General features: G+C 36.4%; 1 protein-coding gene across 1 annotated transcript in view; it reads left to right on the plus strand.

The window, feature by feature from the left end:
* Positions 1 to 21,150, plus strand: part of LOC129221145 (alpha-catulin-like) — a 139,219-nt gene extending 118,069 nt beyond the window's left edge. Inside the window, exons 12-16 of the mRNA XM_054855629.1 lie at positions 5,651 to 5,833; positions 9,705 to 9,782; positions 15,551 to 15,673; positions 17,185 to 17,268; positions 21,007 to 21,150. Of these exons, the coding sequence (XP_054711604.1) occupies positions 5,651 to 5,833; positions 9,705 to 9,782; positions 15,551 to 15,673; positions 17,185 to 17,268; positions 21,007 to 21,150 (612 nt within the window). The remainder of the gene's footprint in view (positions 1 to 5,650; positions 5,834 to 9,704; positions 9,783 to 15,550; positions 15,674 to 17,184; positions 17,269 to 21,006) is intronic.
* The last annotated feature ends 729 nt before the right edge of the window (positions 21,151 to 21,879 follow it).

Here is a 21,879-nt window from a genome sequence, read left to right on the forward strand (position 1 = left end):
CACCTCTTGAGAAGCACTGCTATTCCTGGGGTAATTTTAATGGATGTTAACGCAACGCCACATAGAGCTCTTCTGGTCGACGAATTTCTCGAAGGGGAAGATATTCACTGGAGGGTTTAGCCAAGCAGATCTCTAGACTCCAATCCTATAGAGCATGTCTGGGACGCTCTCGAGAGAGCAATAGCAACTCGCAAACACCTCACCAGGGACCATCCATAGTCTGAGAACAGCGTTGTTGAACGAGTGGAAACAATTGCCTCAGGATCCCATAAGCTGCTTCATTTCAAGTATGGAGTCACACTGCAAGGTCTATAGGTTTGTTAGAGGGGGCCATAACCCCAGTAACCCATTTTGTTGTTCAATTTTGCAACCGCTGTTTCATACCATCTAACTCTAAGGAGTGTTATTTATGATCATGCTTGTGTATTTTAAATCTTGGACGGTTATTTGTTTTGCATTGTTTCAATGTATGTACATACTAAATCTTATTAAAATCGGCACATTAGTTCTGGAGATAATTGACCATATCTGAAAATTCTCTTAATGTCTTACACCAGTGTATATTCTCTAACGTTGGAAATGGGAACATCAAATATCATATGGTGAGTTTGGAGAGAGAGAAAGAGAGAGAGAGATCCCTCGAAGCACATATATGACCCGTAAATCGTTTAAAACATCACAGACGTGGAATAATGCTATTTTAACATGTTATCACTTGTGGCACACAAAAAGATGACTGCAGCTTTCAAATAAAACCCTCTTGCTTCCAAAGATACTAAAAAGAATATAGAAAAAGAGGTATTACTTTAGTATTAGCAAATACGCCCATTTTAAAGAATAGTCCAATGATTGAGTTACATTAAAGCTTTTTCTTCAATCAAAGGTTTCATGGACAATATCTTTCTAATGAAACAAGAGACAAGACTTTCGTCTCTTCCTGAACATTGTGCAAATGAAGATTATAAAGAGCCAGTGAATGAAACAGAAATTCAAAATATTAAGAAATGTGAAACAATTTCCTCAATCATGATTTTCTACAGTTCTAAGCATTAATAGTCCACTGCATAGCAATAGAAATAAAGATAAAATGATGAAGTCTGAGAATAAATGGCAATATGTATTAATTTGAAACTTTTATTTTTACTTAAAATCTCGTGTCAATATAGAAAAACTGTTTTTAAGCTTTGTCTATAAATTTATCTTTCAATAGTATCACGTACTTAGTCTTAAGGTTCCCAAAATGTCGATTCTATTAAAAGGGCGTAAGTCAGCAAGGTTTAAGCAACTGAAAAAAAAAATCATCAACGATAAAGTTTTTTCACGAACTCTGGTATTTATTTGATGAATGAGTCTTGTAAGTTGATAAGAAACAAAACCCTTAAACCACTTCATTTTTATTTCTACTAGTTTTTATCGTTTTCTTAAAATGTAGATAGTGACTGTCTTTCAGCTAATTGCGATTCATATATTTTCTAATGATAAAAAAATATTTGAAAAAGAAAATAGCTCGACTACAAGACTTTATCAAGAAAGCATCCGTCTTGGAAAGGTACTTTAAACCTCACAATTTCAAATGTAACACATTATAAAAACCAAAAGCAAATTGCGTTTGAAAATTAGCAGATAAGACAGTTAAATTAGAAGTCTTTGAATCTCAACAATCTAAATACGAGACAGAAAACTCATCATTTCTATAAAATGCATAAGAAAAAAAATAGATTTTGAGGAAAAGTTGATCCTTAGGCAGAAATAACAATGCCAATGAGATAGATGAATCGCATTGATAAATTTGTGTAATGACAATTGCAGCGCTTAATACAATGGAGGACAATCTAAATCAGTTGTAATGTTAATAGCCTACATCATCATTTTATCAGTGATAATGATGCTCATCAGCGAAGGCGTCGTTATTCGAACTTGTTTACCTGATGTAACTAACTCATTTTGCTTTTTCGTTTCAATTATGCGTTGTAAAAGCGTTTTCTGATTCGTTGACGAGTAATAGCTTTCGCAGATAATCATTAAAAGATAGGCATTGCTAACCATTAGTCCCTGAGAAGATGTAGAAGAAAAATAATGCTGTACCGTTGACGAAATTGCAGTTGAGTTTCCGTAGTTACGCAGGCAATCTTTTTTAGCGTGATAATAATTCTTAAGTTTTAATTTTAAAACGCTCTAACTTGAAAACTATTTGTCCGAATGATTTGATATTTCACGAGAATAGTTGTAAGGCCATCGGATTTTGTTTCGCAAAAGGAAAAACATAGTACCAAAATGTACCGACAGATGGCTCTGTCAGGGTAATTTAAGTGGGAAAGCGTTCTAAAAGGGGCTCGTTAAACCCGGAAATGCTGTTCGTTGAAAGAAGAGTTCTGAGAGTTTACGAAAGATTTATAATGCAACTGACAAAATGACGTGTTACACATAAAATAATGATTGTAGCAAGAGAAAAATAGGAGCTTAGTAAAACAAACAGCTAACAGATGAATATGAATAGTAATGAATAGGTTGTTTAATTTCTCCGCTTTGTTCCTCTACTGATTGGAAGTATAAACAGCAAGTTCCGTATCAAAACGGAGGGCATCTGTGCTGGTGCTATGTCTCCGGGGCTCATTTCACGTGTTAGGGGTTAGCATACCACCCTGACAGCAACTGTCCTGTGGTTAAAAAAAAAAGTTTGATTTTTATCTGGAGAAACTTGAATAAGGTGCCAAATGACGTTTTAAGGTTAAAAGTAATATTTCGTTACTTTAGGATATCATTTTCTTGCTCCGGAACGAATTTAAAAAGGATATATTTCAAGAAAAAAATCTTTCTACTGAAAAATTGAGAAAAAGTTCCAATACATACGAAGTGTGGCTATTAAATAACAGGACGATTGCTGTAAAATATATTATTTTAAATTTATACATATTTAGTTTTTATCATCTTCAATATACACCCCTCCTGTGTCCTTACAAAGCTCCATGCGAATTTTTCATTGTTCAAAACAGTGCTGGAAGTCTTGTTCTGTGAGCCCTGCATGATACGTGCCGTATTTTCTTTCACGGCTTCAATAGAGACTGAAATCTTGTTCCTTTTAACGCAGATTTGACCTTGGGGAACACATAAAAGTCATATGGTGCCAGGTCAGGCGAATAAGGCGGATGGTCTTAAACTGGAATGTTGTATTTGGCAAAAACGTCTTGACAGACAATGTGGAATGTGCCGGCGCATTCGCTTGATGGAGAACCCACGACTTGTTCTTCCACAATTCGGTTCATTTTTTTTTCTTATTTGTTCACGGAGTTGAGCAAACACCTCACGGTAGTAATGTTCATTAATAGTTTGACCTTCAGGAACCCAGTGAAGGTACACAATCCCATGAATATCGAAAAAAAAAACGATCATCATCGCTTTGAATTTCGATTTGCGCATTCGAGCTTCTTTAGCTTTCGGTGAGGTTGGACCCTTCCAATGCATGGATTGACGCTTTGTTTCAGGATCATAAGTGAAAAACCAACATTTGTCACATGTTATGACTCTTTCCAAGAAGTTCGGGGAAATTGTAAGGGCATCTGAAGTGTTAGTATACACATTTTTACGAGCTTCTATTTATTCGATTGTGAGAATTATAAGTACCACTTTCGGGCACACTTTTTTATGTTCAAATTGTTATATAAAATTTTCTTTACGCATTCTTTGGCTCAATAACAGTTTCAGCAACTGCACAAATTGTTAGCCAGATCGAACCAGATTACCGAGCTTTTCGATATTTTCATTCCATTTCATGTACAGTTCATTTCTCACTGTAATGAACCACATTCCAAGGTATTTTCTCAGCTGAAATAGCAAGTATGAACACAGAGCAGATGATTTTTTATAAATTGTTACAGTGTAAACAAAGTAACTTTGATTATTTTTACAATTATAGACTCTGGAACATTGAAAATTGTAAACTGGTCGACGAGCCGTGTTGCTGCCCAGGTGGATCGTTCAGAGTGTTCCGTTAGAAACTGTTGGAGGCATTGGACACGAGAGGGTACCCACATATGAAAAACCATGTCTGGAGTTACAACGAAGACGACAAGGAGAGAGAGTCGAAGGATCGTGCGGCAAGCGCTCGTGGATCCCACACTGACTCGTTCCACCACACGAACAGACGTAGGGGTAGCAGTTGTCCCCCTAAGCATTTCTAGACGTCTAGCCGGAAGTGAATCTTCAGTCCAAGCTCCCTTTTCGTGTACTCTCCCCAAAACATAGGCACCTCCGTTCAGTGGCGTAGCGAGAAAAAATCCTCGGGGGGGGGGTTAATTTTTTCTGAAGTTATGTAAAGCCATGCCCTCAAGTTTCTACACTTATATTATATATATATATATATATATATATATATATTGTTTTGGGGCTCATGGGGGGGTTCTGACCCCCCTATCCCCCCATGGCTACGCCACTGCCTCCGTCTACAATGGTGCGCAGCCAGAGCAATTTGGGATGCCACTGACTGGCAAAAAGTGGTGTTCAGTGATGTATCCTGGTTCGTTTGGGGGTCAAATGATAACTGCGCACGGGTGTGGAGGCGCTCTGGAAAATGAACCATTCCACCCATTCTATCCCACGACACACTCCTCGCACAGAGGGCATAATGGTCTGCGGGTCATTATGATAGCCGGTTCATTCTAGTTGTGATACGTGGGACCTTAGCGGACCAGCGTCATGTTAATGACATTCTGCAAATCGCATGTAGGACCGTCTCTCCTCCCGTTGACAATTTCCTAGCAAGATAATGCTCGACCGCATATACCTAGAATTCTCAAGACTTCTTACGTCATTTGGAGACTCTTCCGTTGCCAGCCCGCTCTCCCGACTGGTCCCCTATAGAGCATGTATGGGATCAGCTGAAACGCCAGATGCCGACATGCTACTCTGTACTAGATTTAGGAGTGACTGTTTAAAATTTGTGGGTATATGTGTAGTAGAGCTCACAAACCTTCTATTTTATTCGCTCTGGTTCGAGTCCTGGCCTAACTTTAAGTATGAGTGTTATTTATTGGTATGGCACTTCCTCCAATTATTTCATAATGGTTCATATTCAACTTTACGCTGTAGGTCTCTTGGCTTTCCGGAGGGATACTCCATCTTGTCCTGCCTACCCAGAAGTAATATAAGAGCATGAGAGTGAGAAGCATTTTCAAAAAATACACAAGTTGGTCGGTCGTAGGGTTGGATGTTGGAACGAAAAGCAACGAAACGAAAAAGTACCAAACTGTAAAATTAAACCTCTTGTACTTCCGTGGGCAGGTAAACGGCAGTATCTGCATAAATGAGTTTTCGAGTTTATGAAGGAACGCATTTAGGATACAATTCTAACATTTGGGAAATGTTAAAATCAAACGTTTTTTTTTTTTTTTTTTTGCAATGGAAACTAAGCAAGCAGGCAAGCTTGTAAAATAAAACCAACTTACAGTAAATGACAAAAACGCAAAATGAAAAATTTGCAGTTACTACCCTTTACCTGCCCTCCGCAGTATATTTTTCAGTCTAAAGACTTGCATTAATAACAAATTAATCTGGAAAAGAAGTGAATTTAGCTCAGCATTTATACATACGGTTAATTTCTGTGCAAAAGCAGTCACTCAACATTAAGAGAATACGCTTGATTCTGAATTTCCAGGAGCAGTCCAACATAGCGAAACTGGGTCTCGAAATGAAGCAGCTGACGTCAGAGATGGATGCAGAGACAGACAAATGGCCGACGGCGGACAACGACATCGTCCGGAGGGCGAAGACCATGTCCCAGATGGCCTTCTCCATGTACCAGTTTACGAGGGGAGAAGGAGAACTCAAGACGACGCAGGTAATTGAGGCCCCGTACAGTCGAGCCCGCTTAACGGAATAGCCAGTTTCCTACGAAAGTGTGTTCTAATATGCTGTAAGTTCCATTATCGGGGATCAAAATGGCACACGGAAACACAATAGAACTATTTGTTGCATTGAAAATGTATTACATTAAGCGCGATACTCCTTAAACCGATATTCTAACAAGTGGGTATGACTATATGTGAAGAAAATTTAAGCAACTACCTAAAATCAACTATTTCTATATTCAGCTTAGAGTTCTAATGGCTTCTAAGTTGCCCCTATATAACACTTAAGTTTCCACGAGACGATGAACAACAGACATCAAAGCAAAAAGACAGTAAACAAGATTGAGAAGAAAGATTGACGACTGTAGTTTATTGACATAAAATGGAAAAGCTTAAATCACCTTCTTGTGTTCGGGCAAAACTAAGATTAGAATGTTAGGATACTTACTGCAGTATGTGCTACGTGAATCCAAATTTTACTCTATTTGGTTGAAGTACAAGGTGAGAACATAAATGAATGTGTCGAAATTTTGCAGGGCTCTTAAAAGTAAAACTCTGGTGTGAACTCCACACTGCTTCCTTTTACGTCTATTAAATAATCACTTTTTTAATTACTTAAAATAGTGGTTTCATGTACTCATGTACGATAGTTAGAAGCAATACTTCTTAAATGAATAGCTTTTTAGACATTTTCTCACACACATTAAAGTGGTTAAACGTAGAGAACTTTACTTTCAAATGTTAAGAAAGATGATGTTTTTATTAGCGTCTGTGATCTAAAACTATAAGACTGCGTGAGCCGTATCCTAAGCTTTGTAATCTATGTACCTTCTTGTACATCACATAGAGGAAAAAAGTAACAAAATTAAAAATGTAAGAAACACGAATTTAGAAAAAAAAAAAAACGCAACTCTTTGGTCGAAAATTGGTGTTATCAACGTGTAATTGGCCTTCTTAAAATAATTTCTAATTTTTCAAGCTTTAAAATTCTGGTGGGCAAACAGCATATTGCAAGTTATATACTGTTATCAATTTACAGAATATAGTGCTATATAACATCAAACAGTTTTCAGTTTTACATGAATAGCTAGTTTAATGTTTACTTGTATCAATCCGAATTCCTTTCTAAAATGCCATCTCTCTATTATGACCAGAATGAATAATAAAGTGAATAAAAGTGATTGAAATATTGAATTGGTATTTTGGAAGTCAAAATAGAATGTTCATAATTCTTATTCGATCGCTTAGCGTGATTCACACAACTGTGTTCCGAACCCGAGTAAAAAGAACGTCCGCGACGAAAGGAGCGCGCGCTTTGCCTTGGTGGTTCCGGTACAGCTGTTGATTATCAACAGTGGTGTTCCCATAGGGGGCCACATATACGCCACACACTCTCAAACATTTTTTAGACATACAGCGTCTCCCTCAAGCTTCATAAATTTTCATATTATGACATACTATGTGTCTGATCACATACACAAATTGTGCGTAGTGGATTACTGGGAGTATACCCTCAGAAAAACTGATGGGAACATCACTGGTTATCAACAGAGCACCCGCTGAAACACGTGTGTATAACCAGCACATTTCGAGTGTACTTTAGTGTTCCCGTTGGTTATAATTTATTTTCTTCCTTAAAATATGCAATTTTGTTGAGATTTTTTGTATGCCTGAAATGTTGTGATCGACCCTCGATCCGGGGTTCTGTGGGTTCGAAGAATAGCGATCTGGCCGATTGAACCGCTGTGATTGTCAGTCAGAGAGCGCTGCGTGGCAATATTACAAGGTGTACGAAAACAATAATTTCTCATCTTAAGAACGAAAAAACACAATCTATGCTATTGAAATTGATTGATGAATAAGTAAAATGTTTCCCTGCAATACGAAACGTTTCACTTCTCTTGCGTTTCTTTACGACACAGCCTGTTTTTTTTTTTTTTTCTTCTTTTTTTTTTAAATCTGTACATTGAATTTGCCTACTTAATCGACTTCGGTCAATCAAAAAAGCTGCTTAAAAATTTAAAAATCATTTTAAAAAATATTAAATATACAGGGTGTTTCAAAATGAATAGCGGGGTTTTAACATGTTATAATATTTATTACACCAAACTTACAGCCACAAGTGATATATCAAATGAAAGAGAAACTCAAACAGTTTTACATAATAGCCTACAAGTGTTCAATGTGAGCACCATTCGTCACTCGGCACACGTCAAGACGATATCCGAGTTCTTCCCAAACTTTGATGAGTGTCTCATTAGTAATTGCTGCAACAGCTGTTTCAATCCTGTTCCTTAATTCGGAAAGGTCGGCTGGCAGTGGAGGCGCATACACACGGTTCTTAATAAACCACCAAAGATAGAAATCACACGGCGTTAGGTCGGGTGACCGTGGAGGCCATGGGGAAACAAGCCCTGTCATTAGGCCCCTTACTGCCAATCCAGCGGTCGGGTACAGTTAGGTTAAGCCAATCGCGTACCTCATTATGCCAGTGAGGCGGCGCATTATCTTGCTGAAAGATAAAACACAAAACACTTTCTGTTCTTTAGTCGCCATCTTTGCTACAAGCGCTTTCTAGCAGATTGCAACAGAAACATTCCACGCGCATGCGCACTGATGCCAACAAACAAAACTGTTTAAGTTTCTCTTTCATTTGATATATCACTTGTGGCTGTAAGTTTGGTGTAATAAATATTATAACATGTTAAAACCCCGCTATTCATTTTGAAACACCCTGTATATTGGTTTTAAAATAAAAAAAAACTTAGTTCATTAACTTACCGGTGGTACCTAAGATGGCAGTAAAAAGCTGAGGAGCAAGTGATACCAAATGCTTAATGATAAAATAGAAAAGAAAACTAACAATGCATTTACTTATGCTTACATTCAGGGGTTCGGAGTCGGAGTCGAACTGATTTTAAGATAAAGGAATTGGAATCTGGAGTCGAAGGCTTAAAATTTCAAGGTTCGGAGTCGGAGTTTGTCATTTTCTCTCAAAGTCCGCAACTCTGCCAATGCTTGCGGAGTCAGAGTCGGATTTATTTTTGGGTGAAAGAGTCGGAGTCGTACTAATTTTGGGGTGAAGGAGTCTGAGCCGAAAGCTCTAAAATTCTCGGAGTCGGAGTCAGTCATTTTTCCTCCAATTCCGCAGCTCTAGTTATATTGTATAGCTTAAAGTCTATAAAAATAATAAAAATAAAAATGAGAGAAATGTTGAAAAGAAGTTCCGTTCGCTTTTTAGAAGATCTCACTGATCTGATCATTTCAAGAAGTCAGTCTTGAATTAGAATAGGCCCGTTCGCTTATGAACGTCTCGTCTCTAATCACATCGTATTTTTGCTGAGTCGGAGAGAGATGGCCGGCTCCGACTCCAACTATGCAAATTTTACAACCTTCGACTCCAACTCCTTTACCCAAAGATCAGTCCGACTCTGACTCCGCAAGCACTAGCCGAGTTGTGGAATTTGAGGGAACTGACAGACTCCGCGATCTGACTCTCGGTACTTTAAACTTCCAACTTCTGACTCCGATCCCTTTACTCTAAAATCAGTCCGACTCCGACTCCGCAGCACTGGTTATTTCTACATTCATTTACTGCGCAGATGTAAACATTTTATGATTCGGTTCCGTGGTAGTTCATCTCTTTCTGAATTTATAAGATGTACCTTAACCCGCAAGTAATGACGTATATCTATGTCGGAAATACCTGAATGGAACTGGCAGCAAAGCCTCTCCTCTTTAAAAAAAAATAAATAAGAGAATAAAACCGCATGGGGCTCTCTTGTTAGGTTTCTCTAAAGCAGCTCCATTTGGAGTTACTCATAAATTATTCAACATAACGATTTTCAACTTTCGTTTCAGGATTTATTTACTCAAGCGGAGTTCTTCGCTGAAGAAGCGAATAGGTTTTACAAAGTAGTCAGACATTTTTCATATCAGGTATGAATCCATTTTGCATACACAGTATTTCGTATTTTCTGATAATACAATAAAGTTTTTCCTCTTCTTTGAAGAAGAACACTACTACAGATATTTCTTTACCTGTTTCTGTTTTTAATGTATATATATATATATATATATATATATATATATATATATATATATATATATATATATATATATATATATATATATATATATATATATATATATATATATATAATTGTTGTCAACTCTATTTCAAATTAATGAAATATATATTAATAGTTAATAGCGTTTAGTGAAACATTTTAATTGTTAGTATAAAATGAAATGATTGTTGATATATTTTTTAAGAATAGCACTGACCAACATATTTAACAGATTCGTTGGTCATGCATTAGCAATTCAAAAGTGATATTTGTCGACTTAATACTTCGTAAAAACATATTTTTTGTTTAGATTTTACTTTCTTATGTTTGCGAAATGAGAACTTGGTAACTAGGCTTTTATAAGGTCATGTAAACCAATAAAGGGAAGTTCCCTCCCCCCCCAACGCATTTTCTATGTAGGATAGCAAAAATTTGCTAGATCGTGATTTTATCACTATCAGAAAGCTTAAATGATCATTTTTATTTTCATGATTTTACAGTAAATTTCGTTTCTTCGTGATCCACTGCTGTTTACTACTGTAAAAAAGTTATAATTATTCTAAAAAGCCTAATTATGTCGTTGTCGAATTCAAAAAAGAAACTGTGTACCGTCATTTTTCCCTGCGATTTAATAGCAATAGAAAAGTAGATTGTAGCCCAAAGAGGCTGTGATTGGCATTACTAGGACCCCTGTTTTCTTATTAAAACACTGAAGGATCGGGGGGGAGAATATGATCCTGTTCCAATTATCAATTCGTTCATTACTCTAATGCTGCCAGCGATGTCAACCCATGTGGGAAACCGACCCTCACTTTGACACTCCTGCTCAGAAAACCAGATCATTTGTCATTGGAAAGAAACATCCATTGTCCGAATTCGAACCCGGGACAGGCTGCGCTGGAGTTTTCGACTCTACCGACCACACTGCGAGTGGCACTGCCATGCTGCATAAGCAACACATACAGGGTGTCCCTGTATGCCGTGTACAAACTTGGAGGGGAGATAGAGAACACGATAACACTTAGGGATGAAGAATCATAGTTGCAAACGCAATGCTGACGTTTTACGTGCACACAAAACAAGACACGGACTAAACAGCTCAGAAATTTATCACACTATGACGGTGTTGCACAATATTTTAAATTCTGAGAAATATTTAAAAGTTGCTGCTAGTAGTAGGTCTAATACACACGTCGCAACGATGGATCGGTGAGTTGTCCTGTATTACAGCTGCAGCCTCACGTATTACCAAAAGCTCTTCTAAAAAAACTAAAACTTAATGAAAAATCTTATTTGTTTTGGAATATACATTACTTGCTAGCTGTTTCGCATCTTTCGGTGTCTTGCATGTAGCGCGTCAGCATTACATTTGCGATCGTATGCTCCAAAATGGTTCTTGCTTGTTACCGTGTTTTCTACCTCTCCTCCAAGTTTGTACATGGCATTCAGGGTTGACCTGTATGTGCATGAGCTGTCAACAGGAATGACTGCAAAACAGAAAATAACGACTTATCAGTGCCCTGATTGTGACATTGATCTTTCTCCTTTTTATTGAAGAATATGTGTAATTTTTTATAGGCTTTTTACTTTGTCAAATGTGATTTAGTTTTTTTTTTACATTAACAATATGAAAATTTTCAATTTTTTTTAATAAATATATATATATATATATATATATATATATATATATATATATATATATATATATATATATATATATATATATATATATATATATATATATATGTATAACTTTTTGGCGTTTACCTTAACCTTAGTTGACCTTATTAAGGATGCCATTTGTTTTGTAAAACTACTTACAAGCATGATTTAAACTTTCAGTTGAAATGATCATTTATCTTATTTTTTATGATTCTTTTGGAGACTTTACAAAGATTGGAGCCGATTGAATCATAAATGAGCAAGATAGTGTACCATGAACCTTACGTCGACTCACTTGGCATATTTACCGTGAATAAAATTACTTTTCCTCAAGATTTTACATTAACAAAATCTAATTGTTCAGTATATTAACAGAAATTCGTACGAAATTTTGTTCGCTACCTTGTTCTATTTATTCGTGCCACTGAACATTTATAACATCTTTGAAAAGTATGATGAATCAAACAGCATATTATTTCTGTTTCTACTTTCGATTCTAGATCACTAACGGCTAGAATTAATGATTTTTTTTCTAACAACTAAGTTGAAATCGACGTAACAAAAACGCCCTAACATACAACATAAACAATATAATGAAAGGCTTGTCGATAGCGCTTTATTATCCGTTATGCTTTCTGGTGACGATAAAATCACGATCTAGCGAATTTTTGCTATCCTACATAGAAAAATGGGGTTTTGCCTTACTAATCTATTGGGTCTTATTTGCCGTACTCACCTTAGATAGCTTTTAAATGAACCTGTAACTGAAGGTCAAATAGATAGAGCTGCTAATCATCATGAATGAAATATTGTTCAAAGATATGTGCTTTGCTACTCCAAGTTATTGCTATTATTATTTTTTTTATTTCTGATTTATAGCTTTAACACAATAATACAATTACATCACTGTAACTCCTTAATAATTTTTCGAAACGTTGGTAGTGGGCGAATGTTATTTTATTTTCTTTATGTCGTTGAAGACTAATATTTCAATAAGGAATCCTTCAGAAAAAATTGATATTGTTGCTGAAAACTTAAATTTTAACTCATATGAAATTGATACAAAATTAACTGTTATGGTTTTCACTCAATTAACGAATTAAACTTTTTAACCAAAAAATCCGAATACTATAAAAAAAAGTTGCATCCATAAACCCGCATAATTTTTTGGTTCCACTTTACCGTGTAATGGTACAGGATACAGGAGCCTGAATTTGAAACCATAGCAAAAAGTACGACAGCAAATTGTTTGGAGTCTTTTAGTGTGTATGAAGTAGGGATGCGTCGTTCATGAACGAACGGCTCAAAAAGAACGAATCTTTAAAATGAACGGATCCGTTCGTTCACGTAAAAAATGAGCGACCGTTCTTTTGAACAGTGAGCAGTTTGGAACAATGTACTGATGCACTTGTGATAAAACCGCATTTTTTAAAAAAAGTACATTCATCTGTAAATTTTTAACTACCAATCAATCTCAAATTTCCTTTTTTTTTTGGTGCAGTACAATATATTTATTTCAAAACTTTTTACTTTCTGCTTTATTCATCATTTTTCTTAAACCGTTGCAGTATTACCAATGTATCCATCAGTAATGTTTTGTGTAACTTATTTGGGATACTAATAAAATGTTTGGACTTTCTACTTCCAGTCCCACGCACCCATTCAAGTCCTTCTCACGCTCCTCTGACTTTTCTTTATTTTTAACTTTATTGGCGACTTTCAAATCGCTTATTTAACATTCAATATCCAGAGATTTTTAATAAGGATTATTAGTGTCTATTTTTTCCCGATTTAAAAAACTGTACCTTTTATTTTGTTCTCATCGGTACTTTGGAATAATTTTGAAGCTCCCTAATTGTTAGGTGAGTATATATATATATATATATATATATATATATATATATATATATATATATATATATATATATATATATATATATATATAAAGTCATCCGGTACTCCGGCTGAGCTACCGATATATTTGTTGTTACTTTTATCGCTCTATACACGGCCTATTGATAATACTACACTATTATGACCAAAAGTATTAGGACACTTTCAAAAATTCACATTTTTACTGATTTCTCAAAAAATAAGAGTCTAATTGCTTTGTAACTTGTCACAAGAAAGGTATGCTCCAGCTGCCATTTTCCAATAAAAGTTAAAGCACCCTTGCGTTTCGGAGATCAGTAACAAATTGAGGAAAACAAAAATGTTTTTTGATTATCATTCATCGTAAATAGCTCAGAATAAGCTGTAAAATTCAGAAATTAGCTAGCTTACTATGTACAAATATTTTCCATACTTTCGAGAAATTATCACTTCTATTCAGGAAGATATAAGCATCTTTTTTTTTTTAACTACGAATTTTATCTGACGGTTTTTGGCTCATAACATGCAAAGTTTTCTATCAAAGCTTACTAAACTTTTAGAAACTTGATAGCATGCAAGAGAAGTATAACACTAAAATTTGAAATTGAAATATTGTAAATTTGATAAAATATGGGCATTTAAAGCAATTAATTTTTCACTGTGCATGCGCGAAAGATAGCAATTCAACTTCCATAATCTAAAACCCAACTAGATTCCTCAACTCGTGATAAAATTCCAGTTGAATATCTTTAAAATTCAGAAAGTTATCAGCGATTATAATGAACCGAATTTTAATAATTGTTGGATAGGAGACGCATCGTGAGGGATCGTTGGCAAATAATCTGTTTTCATCATGAATCACACTGAACGATTGAAAGCAAATGTTGCTAACTTGCGAAAATTCGTTATTTTGAAAGTAATGCATATATTTTCGTGAATAACAGTGATACTTTCTCGAAAGTATGCAAAATAAATGTACATGGTAAGTTAACTAGTTTCTGAAATTTACCGCTTATTCTCGGCAGTTACGATAAATAATGGTCAAAAAACCTTTTTGTTTTCCTCAATTTGTTACTGATCCCCGAAACGCAAGGGTGATATAACTTTTATTGGAAAATGACAGCTGAAGCATACCTTTCATGTGACAAAAATTACAAAGCAATTAGTCGCCTATTTCTAGAAAAATCCTTAAAAATTTGAAAGTGTTTTAATAGTTTTGCTCATACATTGTATATGATATATATTTCAATATTATATATGATATATGAGAAAAAATATTTCAAGGAACGCACCTCTTTCTTTTGGGGGGTAGATGTCATGGATGATAGACATTTGTTTTGGCGTCAAAAAAGGTCATATTCGACAACTTACGCCAGTTTTTATTTAAAAAGCAACTGTTTAGTTAAAAAAAAAAAAACTTTGTTTTGAAACTAGTTTTTGAACACAGTAAATTGGTTGTCTCTGTTAATCTTTAAAAATTAATGTCATCTTGTCTTTTTTCAAATTGTATTCTGAATTGCTTTAAATAACATTACTTCTGCATTTACTTCAACATTTGCTTCGTGAAACATCAAGAAAAGCTTTAGCCTGGTTTACTTGCTGACTCGCGACGCGTTCCGAAACCTGTGAGGCTCCTTTTAGGGTATGCTGCTCCCACCCCCAACGAAGAAGTAACTTAATTCTGATTATCTGAATATTCTACATCTGACCCCAAATATAATATTTTTTGATTGATTTTTCAAGGCATATTTTCTTACGTTTAGATTTTTTCAGTTATTTTTCCTAGCAATAATATTACTGATCTAAATGAAACATTTCGAGTATACATGAGTATTTCGTGCAAAGAGATCACCTACAACTTTTTTTAAATGAACGAAGTCATTCAAATAAACGAGTTGAAGGAAAGGATCAAAAGAATGAACGATCTTCTAAAGAACGGATCATTAAAAAGTACGACATTGCCCACCTCTAGTATGAAGAAGCATTACGTTGCTCAAAAGCGCGCTCATGTTTCGCACTAATTTTTTTTTCGTTGATAACTTGTTCACTCTTAAATTTCAATATCATTATTGTCTTTAATTTTGAATAAAATTGAAATTACAGGTCCCGGGTGGTACGAATAAAAAAGAAATGCTCGAAAATTTAGACCGAGTACCAACTTTTGTTCAACAGCTTCAGTTCACAGTTAAAAACACAACAGTGGGCAAAGCTGCAACGTTTACCAAAGTAAGTTGTTTTTATTGTGTTGAATACATAGTTAATACGTTCCATCTTCGTAACCACAGAGAAAAATAGAAATTACACTTTTTTGTAGCTTGGACATCTCTCTCCCTTTTTTTTCTCTTTCTTTCTTTCTTTATTTCTTTCCTTCTCTTATATGTATATACTACGCCACTGCATCTCATTGGTTGTTGTTCCGCCGAAAAATGCACACCGAAAAGAACTACGTCGTGGATTAATTTATATCATAATTAAATTGGACCTCCCCCCTCCCAGAAATATTTACTTTTATATTAGTATCATGATGTGAAAATATAGTTTGACTTGAAAACACCATTAATTGCATGAATATATTTAAAAACGTAACAGCCAAATGTCTACTTCTTCCTAAACTACGGGAGATTTCGACAGGTATCTACGGGACGCATCTCTAAAATCCTATAGAAATTTAGAGACGGCTTGAGAGATTTGATAAATTTTTAATCTTACTAACCAGTCAATTGGACAGTTGCCAAATACCAAAGTATTTAATTTAGTCATCAATGACAAGCATAACTACAAGCTGTGTAAACTATGAATAACGTACGGAATAAATTTTTAGTACTTATTTTTTTGTTCTGTTTCTAAATTTTCAAGAACTTCAACTCACTAAAATAGTCAGCTCTTTTAGGTTTTTCTAATACAGTCGTTCTCATACTGTTCGAAGTGGTTTACACGTAGGTCAATGATGCTCTTGGCGCTATTAGAAAAGAGCTGCCAAAAACACTTGTACACACTTTCATAGAATGTACACAGCACATTTTTTAACAACAAAAACATTAAACAGGATTGTTTGTATCTCAACGTGTTTATAAGTAGGGCTAATATTGAGTAAATAACAAAAATCATCAAATAAGCTCGTATGTCATGAATATGATTAATTGCTAATTTATACGCTTCATATTAAACATAGCGAGGGCACCCAATAGCAGAGATGTTCGAAAATTGCTATGCCTAAAACCGTTATCCAAAACCGTTCAGAGCATAATACCTGTCATCTTCCAATAATATCAAGGACAACTTTATTTGATAGAACTAGAACCATGTTTTGAGGCTCTTACGTTGCTTTTATTATCTCCTTGCAAGTTATATACCTTCACTCCTAAATTATTTCCATAAATACTCGCCACAAACTTGCTCTAAGTGAAGTACACCATTCTAATCTTCTACCCCCTTTAAATAAAGTTGAGATCGCTTACGGAACTATCGGTTAAAAGAATATCCCGCTTATTGTAATAAATTTTCAATGCACCGAACCGTTTTAGTTTGTGATTTTGATTCCGCATAACAGAGTATATTCCGATTTTTGGAACATTTTTTGTGTCAAATTGGCTCAATTAGTACCCACGTGAAATATAGGCGATAACCATTTCACTTCTTTAAGAGAGATTATCGTTAAAATGTTTTGAGAAACGGTGATTAAGGTGTTTAACTCATTTAATTTTGACACTCATGAGACAATGTTTTAATATTTACAGGTGGACAACGTGATAAAAGAAACGAAGAATCTAATGAATGCCATTTCCAAAGTAGTAACCACATGTTTAGATTGCGCCATTAAGGTAAGGACATTTCCGTACTAGATTTGAATGCTTTGATAACAAACTAACTAACGTTATTCAGAATTGTTCTTTAAATATTCTCTAAAATTACGAGGACTGACCTTTAAGTTTGCATATTTTGATGGCATTTCGCAACGCGCTTTTCCCCCTCTCTCACAATGCTTATTATTGTGTATATATATTGGCCGGCAACCAATATATTGTGAATATATTGGTTGCCGGCCGCACGCAACGCCGTTAACATAAGGCTCCCATACAATGTTTTCAGCAGGGTGGGCATCATTTAAGACCTAATGCACATAAAGTAAGGCATCAACTCCTTCCTTACACCATGTATTGTGCCGTGTTCCAGAGCATAGTTAAGATTGTCATTTTAGCTGCCCATTTCGGTAATTGAAAATATTGAAACATTCACACTGAGATGACTGAAGTCATGGGATACCTCCTGATATTGTATCTGACCTCTTTTACAAGTACGAGGTGCAACAATTAAAGGTGGCATAAACTCGATGGGTCGTCAGAAGCCCCGAACAAAAATATTGAGCCATGCTACCGAAACAGACGTCTATAATTGCGAATGCGTTGCCGTTGCAAATATTTATGAAAGAACTGACTTCCCGATTATGTCTAAGAAATGTGGAAGTTATGTCGGGCACTCTAGGCGACCGAAACATTCACTGGAGCTGTCCAGAATGTTCTTCAAACCAATTAAAAACGGTTGTGACCCAGCGACATAGCAAATTGCTACCCATAAAAATTCCTTTTTTTTTTTTTTTTTTTTTGGATAAATGAAATCCATGATTGGCTAAAATTGGTCTTAAAATTGTTAGTAGAAACTGTTTCAGTCAATGATCAGTACTGTGCGATTAGTGGACTCAGTTCGAACCGTGTAAAATCAATCCACACGTCAGGGCCCCACTAAATTTCGCTTACGCTTATAGGCCGTGACAATCGCCGAAACTCGTGGCAACAAAGAGGGCGCTACAGGGAATCCCTGTTTCCATTACGCTGCCATTGATTGGTGGATGCAGGGATTCCGTTCAGTGCCTCTTGCGGTCAAAATGGGCGACGTCCCAATCAAAAATAAACAAACTTTGAAATGTTGACATTGATTGGTCGATACATGAGCGGATCATAGTTGCATCGGTTTAGCACAGAAAAGTCGTAATTTGTCAAGGACCGTTAAGCGTCAACGCCATCCAGTGGTGCCATACTCACAATTACGGAGCCAACACCCGTTTACGCAGTGAGTGCCGCGTTAAATTTTGATTCATAGCTTCCCAGGCTCTACCGGATGCTCGATTCCTATCATCAACTCTAATCACTGAAATCGTGACTCTTCTTATCAAGCTACATTTTTCCTGTCTTTCACAGTATAATCGATAAAGCTATGTGTCAGGAGAAGCGCAACAAGCGATGTCGTGCTGGTTGTGGAGACCCTCGAGTAGATTCTGTGCTGCCATAGCCCATTAAAATCAGATTTTGTCGCACTGTTTAAGCGATCGCGTCAGTCATACGTCCCACATTGATTCCGATGGATATTTCACTCAATGTTGCTTGTCTGTCAACGCAGACAATTTTACACACACTTCACTGGTCTCTGTTATTAGCAGAAGACGGTCAGCTATTACCATAGCCATTCTCTGAGGTAATGCCTGAAATCAAGTATTTTTGATTCTCTTATGACACTGAGGAACTCAGAATTTTAAAATCTCCAACGAGTCCCGATATTGATTAAACCACGCGTCTATATTCATTCTCCCGCTATCATTCTGTGTTCTAAGTCTATTAATTCCTGTCGTGCTGCCACAATCAAGGTTAGAAAACTTTTCACTTGAATCACTATAGTATACATCAAAGCTCTATCAATTCACTGCCTATTTGTACATTTGCACGCGACACTAATACCATCTGCATATTTGCATTTTACTATCCCATGACTTCTGTCAACTCAACGTTTTGCGTAACAGAACATTTTAATAAAGTTTGATCAACAACGATGATGTAGTATTTAAAAGTTTACTTACCTAAGGAAATATTTTCTCGACCAGTAAAAGATTTCCCAGCTAAATAAGCTTTAACAAACCAACATCTTGAAACCAGAATTAAAATTTCAAATTGATCAATTATTAATTGCATTTAAATTTTATTTTATGCTCACAACCAGCATGAATAATGAAAGTGATATTTTTGAATACGATGAAGCATGTTACAATGAGCAGTTTTTCTCCGTTTCAAAAGAATTTAACTTTACTTGAGGTAATTTTATTTATTTTTTAACTATGGTAGATCGCAACATCATGTATGAACTCATGTTATAACTTATTTTCCCAGTGAAAACGTTTTCGTCAAAGTGACTTCCAACATATATCTTGAAAATATTGAATAATATATCATTCAAATTTTACAAGACTTGTCTCTTTTAACTCTTCGCTAATTAGATGGAGCTTGAGATAAGCTTGTACCTCAAAGAATTAAAGCAACAATAGTTGACGCCCTATCAACTTGTGTCATTGAACATTGAATTTGTGTTGAACCAAGGTGCAATAATCTGACGTAATATGAAGCGGAATTCGAAAATAATTTTCGCCGTCGGAATAATTCTAATCAAATACAAATGCTTAAGTTACTTCACTAAGCTCTCTAGTTTTTCATAAAACAGCAGTATGTTCGAAAAAGGAGTGACGAGGCAAATAAGCTTCATCTGTGCATTTTAGAGAAATTAATGTCCTAAAGATAGATTAGATCTGCCGGAAAGTTCTGCCCGTTTGAAGAGGAAACATGATCATTTGAAGAGGGAATTACAGATTTCAATACATTTAACAATATTTGCGGTACGATATGTTTTCCTTTGTTGTTGTCAAAAAACGGTCTTGGGGTATTATGGTCTTCTCAACATTATCGTCAAACAAAAGCTTCTTCCACACATTTTATCCAAAAAGGCATTTCTGCCTTAACTTCCAACATATTTCAACGCGCTTCTGTAACATCTCTGCCCTACTAGAATTCATGCAACACACAGCACCTTGAGAGACTTTTATTGGTACCTATGCTTTTCAGTATGTACTTAGTAATGCCATGAACTGCCTTTATTGTAGTTAATTTCGGAAACCACATGTGTGTATAGACTCAGTAATGAAAAGGCACAGTCATATACAGTTCAAAAGAACAGCTGCGTATACATTCAAACTTAAAAGGAAGTTTTCGGATAGAACTTTCCGTTAGACCTAATAACCATAATGGTACACTGTCGACCAGCCAAAATGCAACACCATGAAGATATTATTTGATCCGCGTTAATGTTGCTATGTAGCTTACGCAACCTTGGGATATGCAAATGATTTATATCTCTGAGGTTTTGCAGCCTGCTTTCATTTATACCGTCGGAACTTGTCGACTGTCCCGTTACGCCATTTCAACGTTTTCCCAAGGAGGGGGGAGGTTCAAAGGGTGTATGCGCAATGCAGGTAACCAAAACCAAGCCCACTTATATGTAAGTAAATTAATTTCTCAACGCCGGGGGAGGGGTTGTTCCCTCTTGGCCGCCCCTAAGTGATAGGCCTGGCTTTGCTGTGTCTTGTGCTTCTTGTTGTTGCATTTTGGATTATCAGCAGTGTGTTTCACGATACTGTTTTTGGATCATAATGTGTATGCCTTATGCCGGAGATGTTTTACCCACACAATGTCTCCTTTGTTTGGGGCTAGTGTCGGAGAGTGATGATGTGTTATGTGTTTCAGTACAACCTGGACTTCGGCTCGGCTTCCGACCGCTCCCGCTTGATGTCGCCCTACAGCCGGGGCGGTGAAGGGGGTGGCGAGGACTATGGGGACGGGGGCCTTGCTCCGAAGGGCCTGCAAAGCTCCTCGGACCCGAACATCTGACAATTGGGGAACGGCTCCCGGAGAGCCACAAGCGAGCCCCGGAGGACCACCAGGGTCTCTTTCCTCACCTTGCTCGGCTCGAAGCGAAGAGAGAACTAGAAGATTCCCAGAGCGCGATGAGCACAAATCCCCCCTCTCCATCCTACGTCGCATCCATCTTCGAGACGCAGAATAATCCTGCAGAGCTCCTGTAGGCCTAGGGCGCTGGGCCATAGTGAGGCTCTGGTAAGTTGTCCTCCGACTTTGACAGTGTTTACCTCTGTATTGAGAAATCAAGAAGAATAATTGGCGCTGAGTTGAATTGGATTACTTTTGTCGTAGTTTTTCAAAAGTATTCCAACTCAAATCCGCACTGGGCTTGATTAAGATACTGGGTGGTCCAAGGCCAAACAGTTCTTTGACGTCTCCTGTAGTTAAATCTTACAATTTTAGCCGTTAGCTAAAGCAAGTTTAATTATTTTGGGGGCCCCGAAAACGTGGGAGCCCTAGGCCAGGGCCTAATTGGTCTATTTAGTAATCAGGCCCTACCCATAACACGTTTATTTTTCACTGAACTCTCTCGAAGCAGGTAAATATTGTTAAAGTCATAGCTTAACTAAACAGAGCTGCACTATAGTATCTCTACTTGTAGACAAATCGATTTGCAATCGTTCCTTCTCGTGGATTGCTGAGACAAATCAATAAGCAATCTACGAAAAGGAAAGATTGCGCTTTAGCACGTTGATTGTC

The sequence above is a fragment of the Uloborus diversus genome, chromosome 1 (genome assembly GCF_026930045.1).
Source record: "Uloborus diversus isolate 005 chromosome 1, Udiv.v.3.1, whole genome shotgun sequence".
Classification (NCBI taxonomy): Eukaryota; Metazoa; Arthropoda; class Arachnida; order Araneae; family Uloboridae; genus Uloborus; species Uloborus diversus.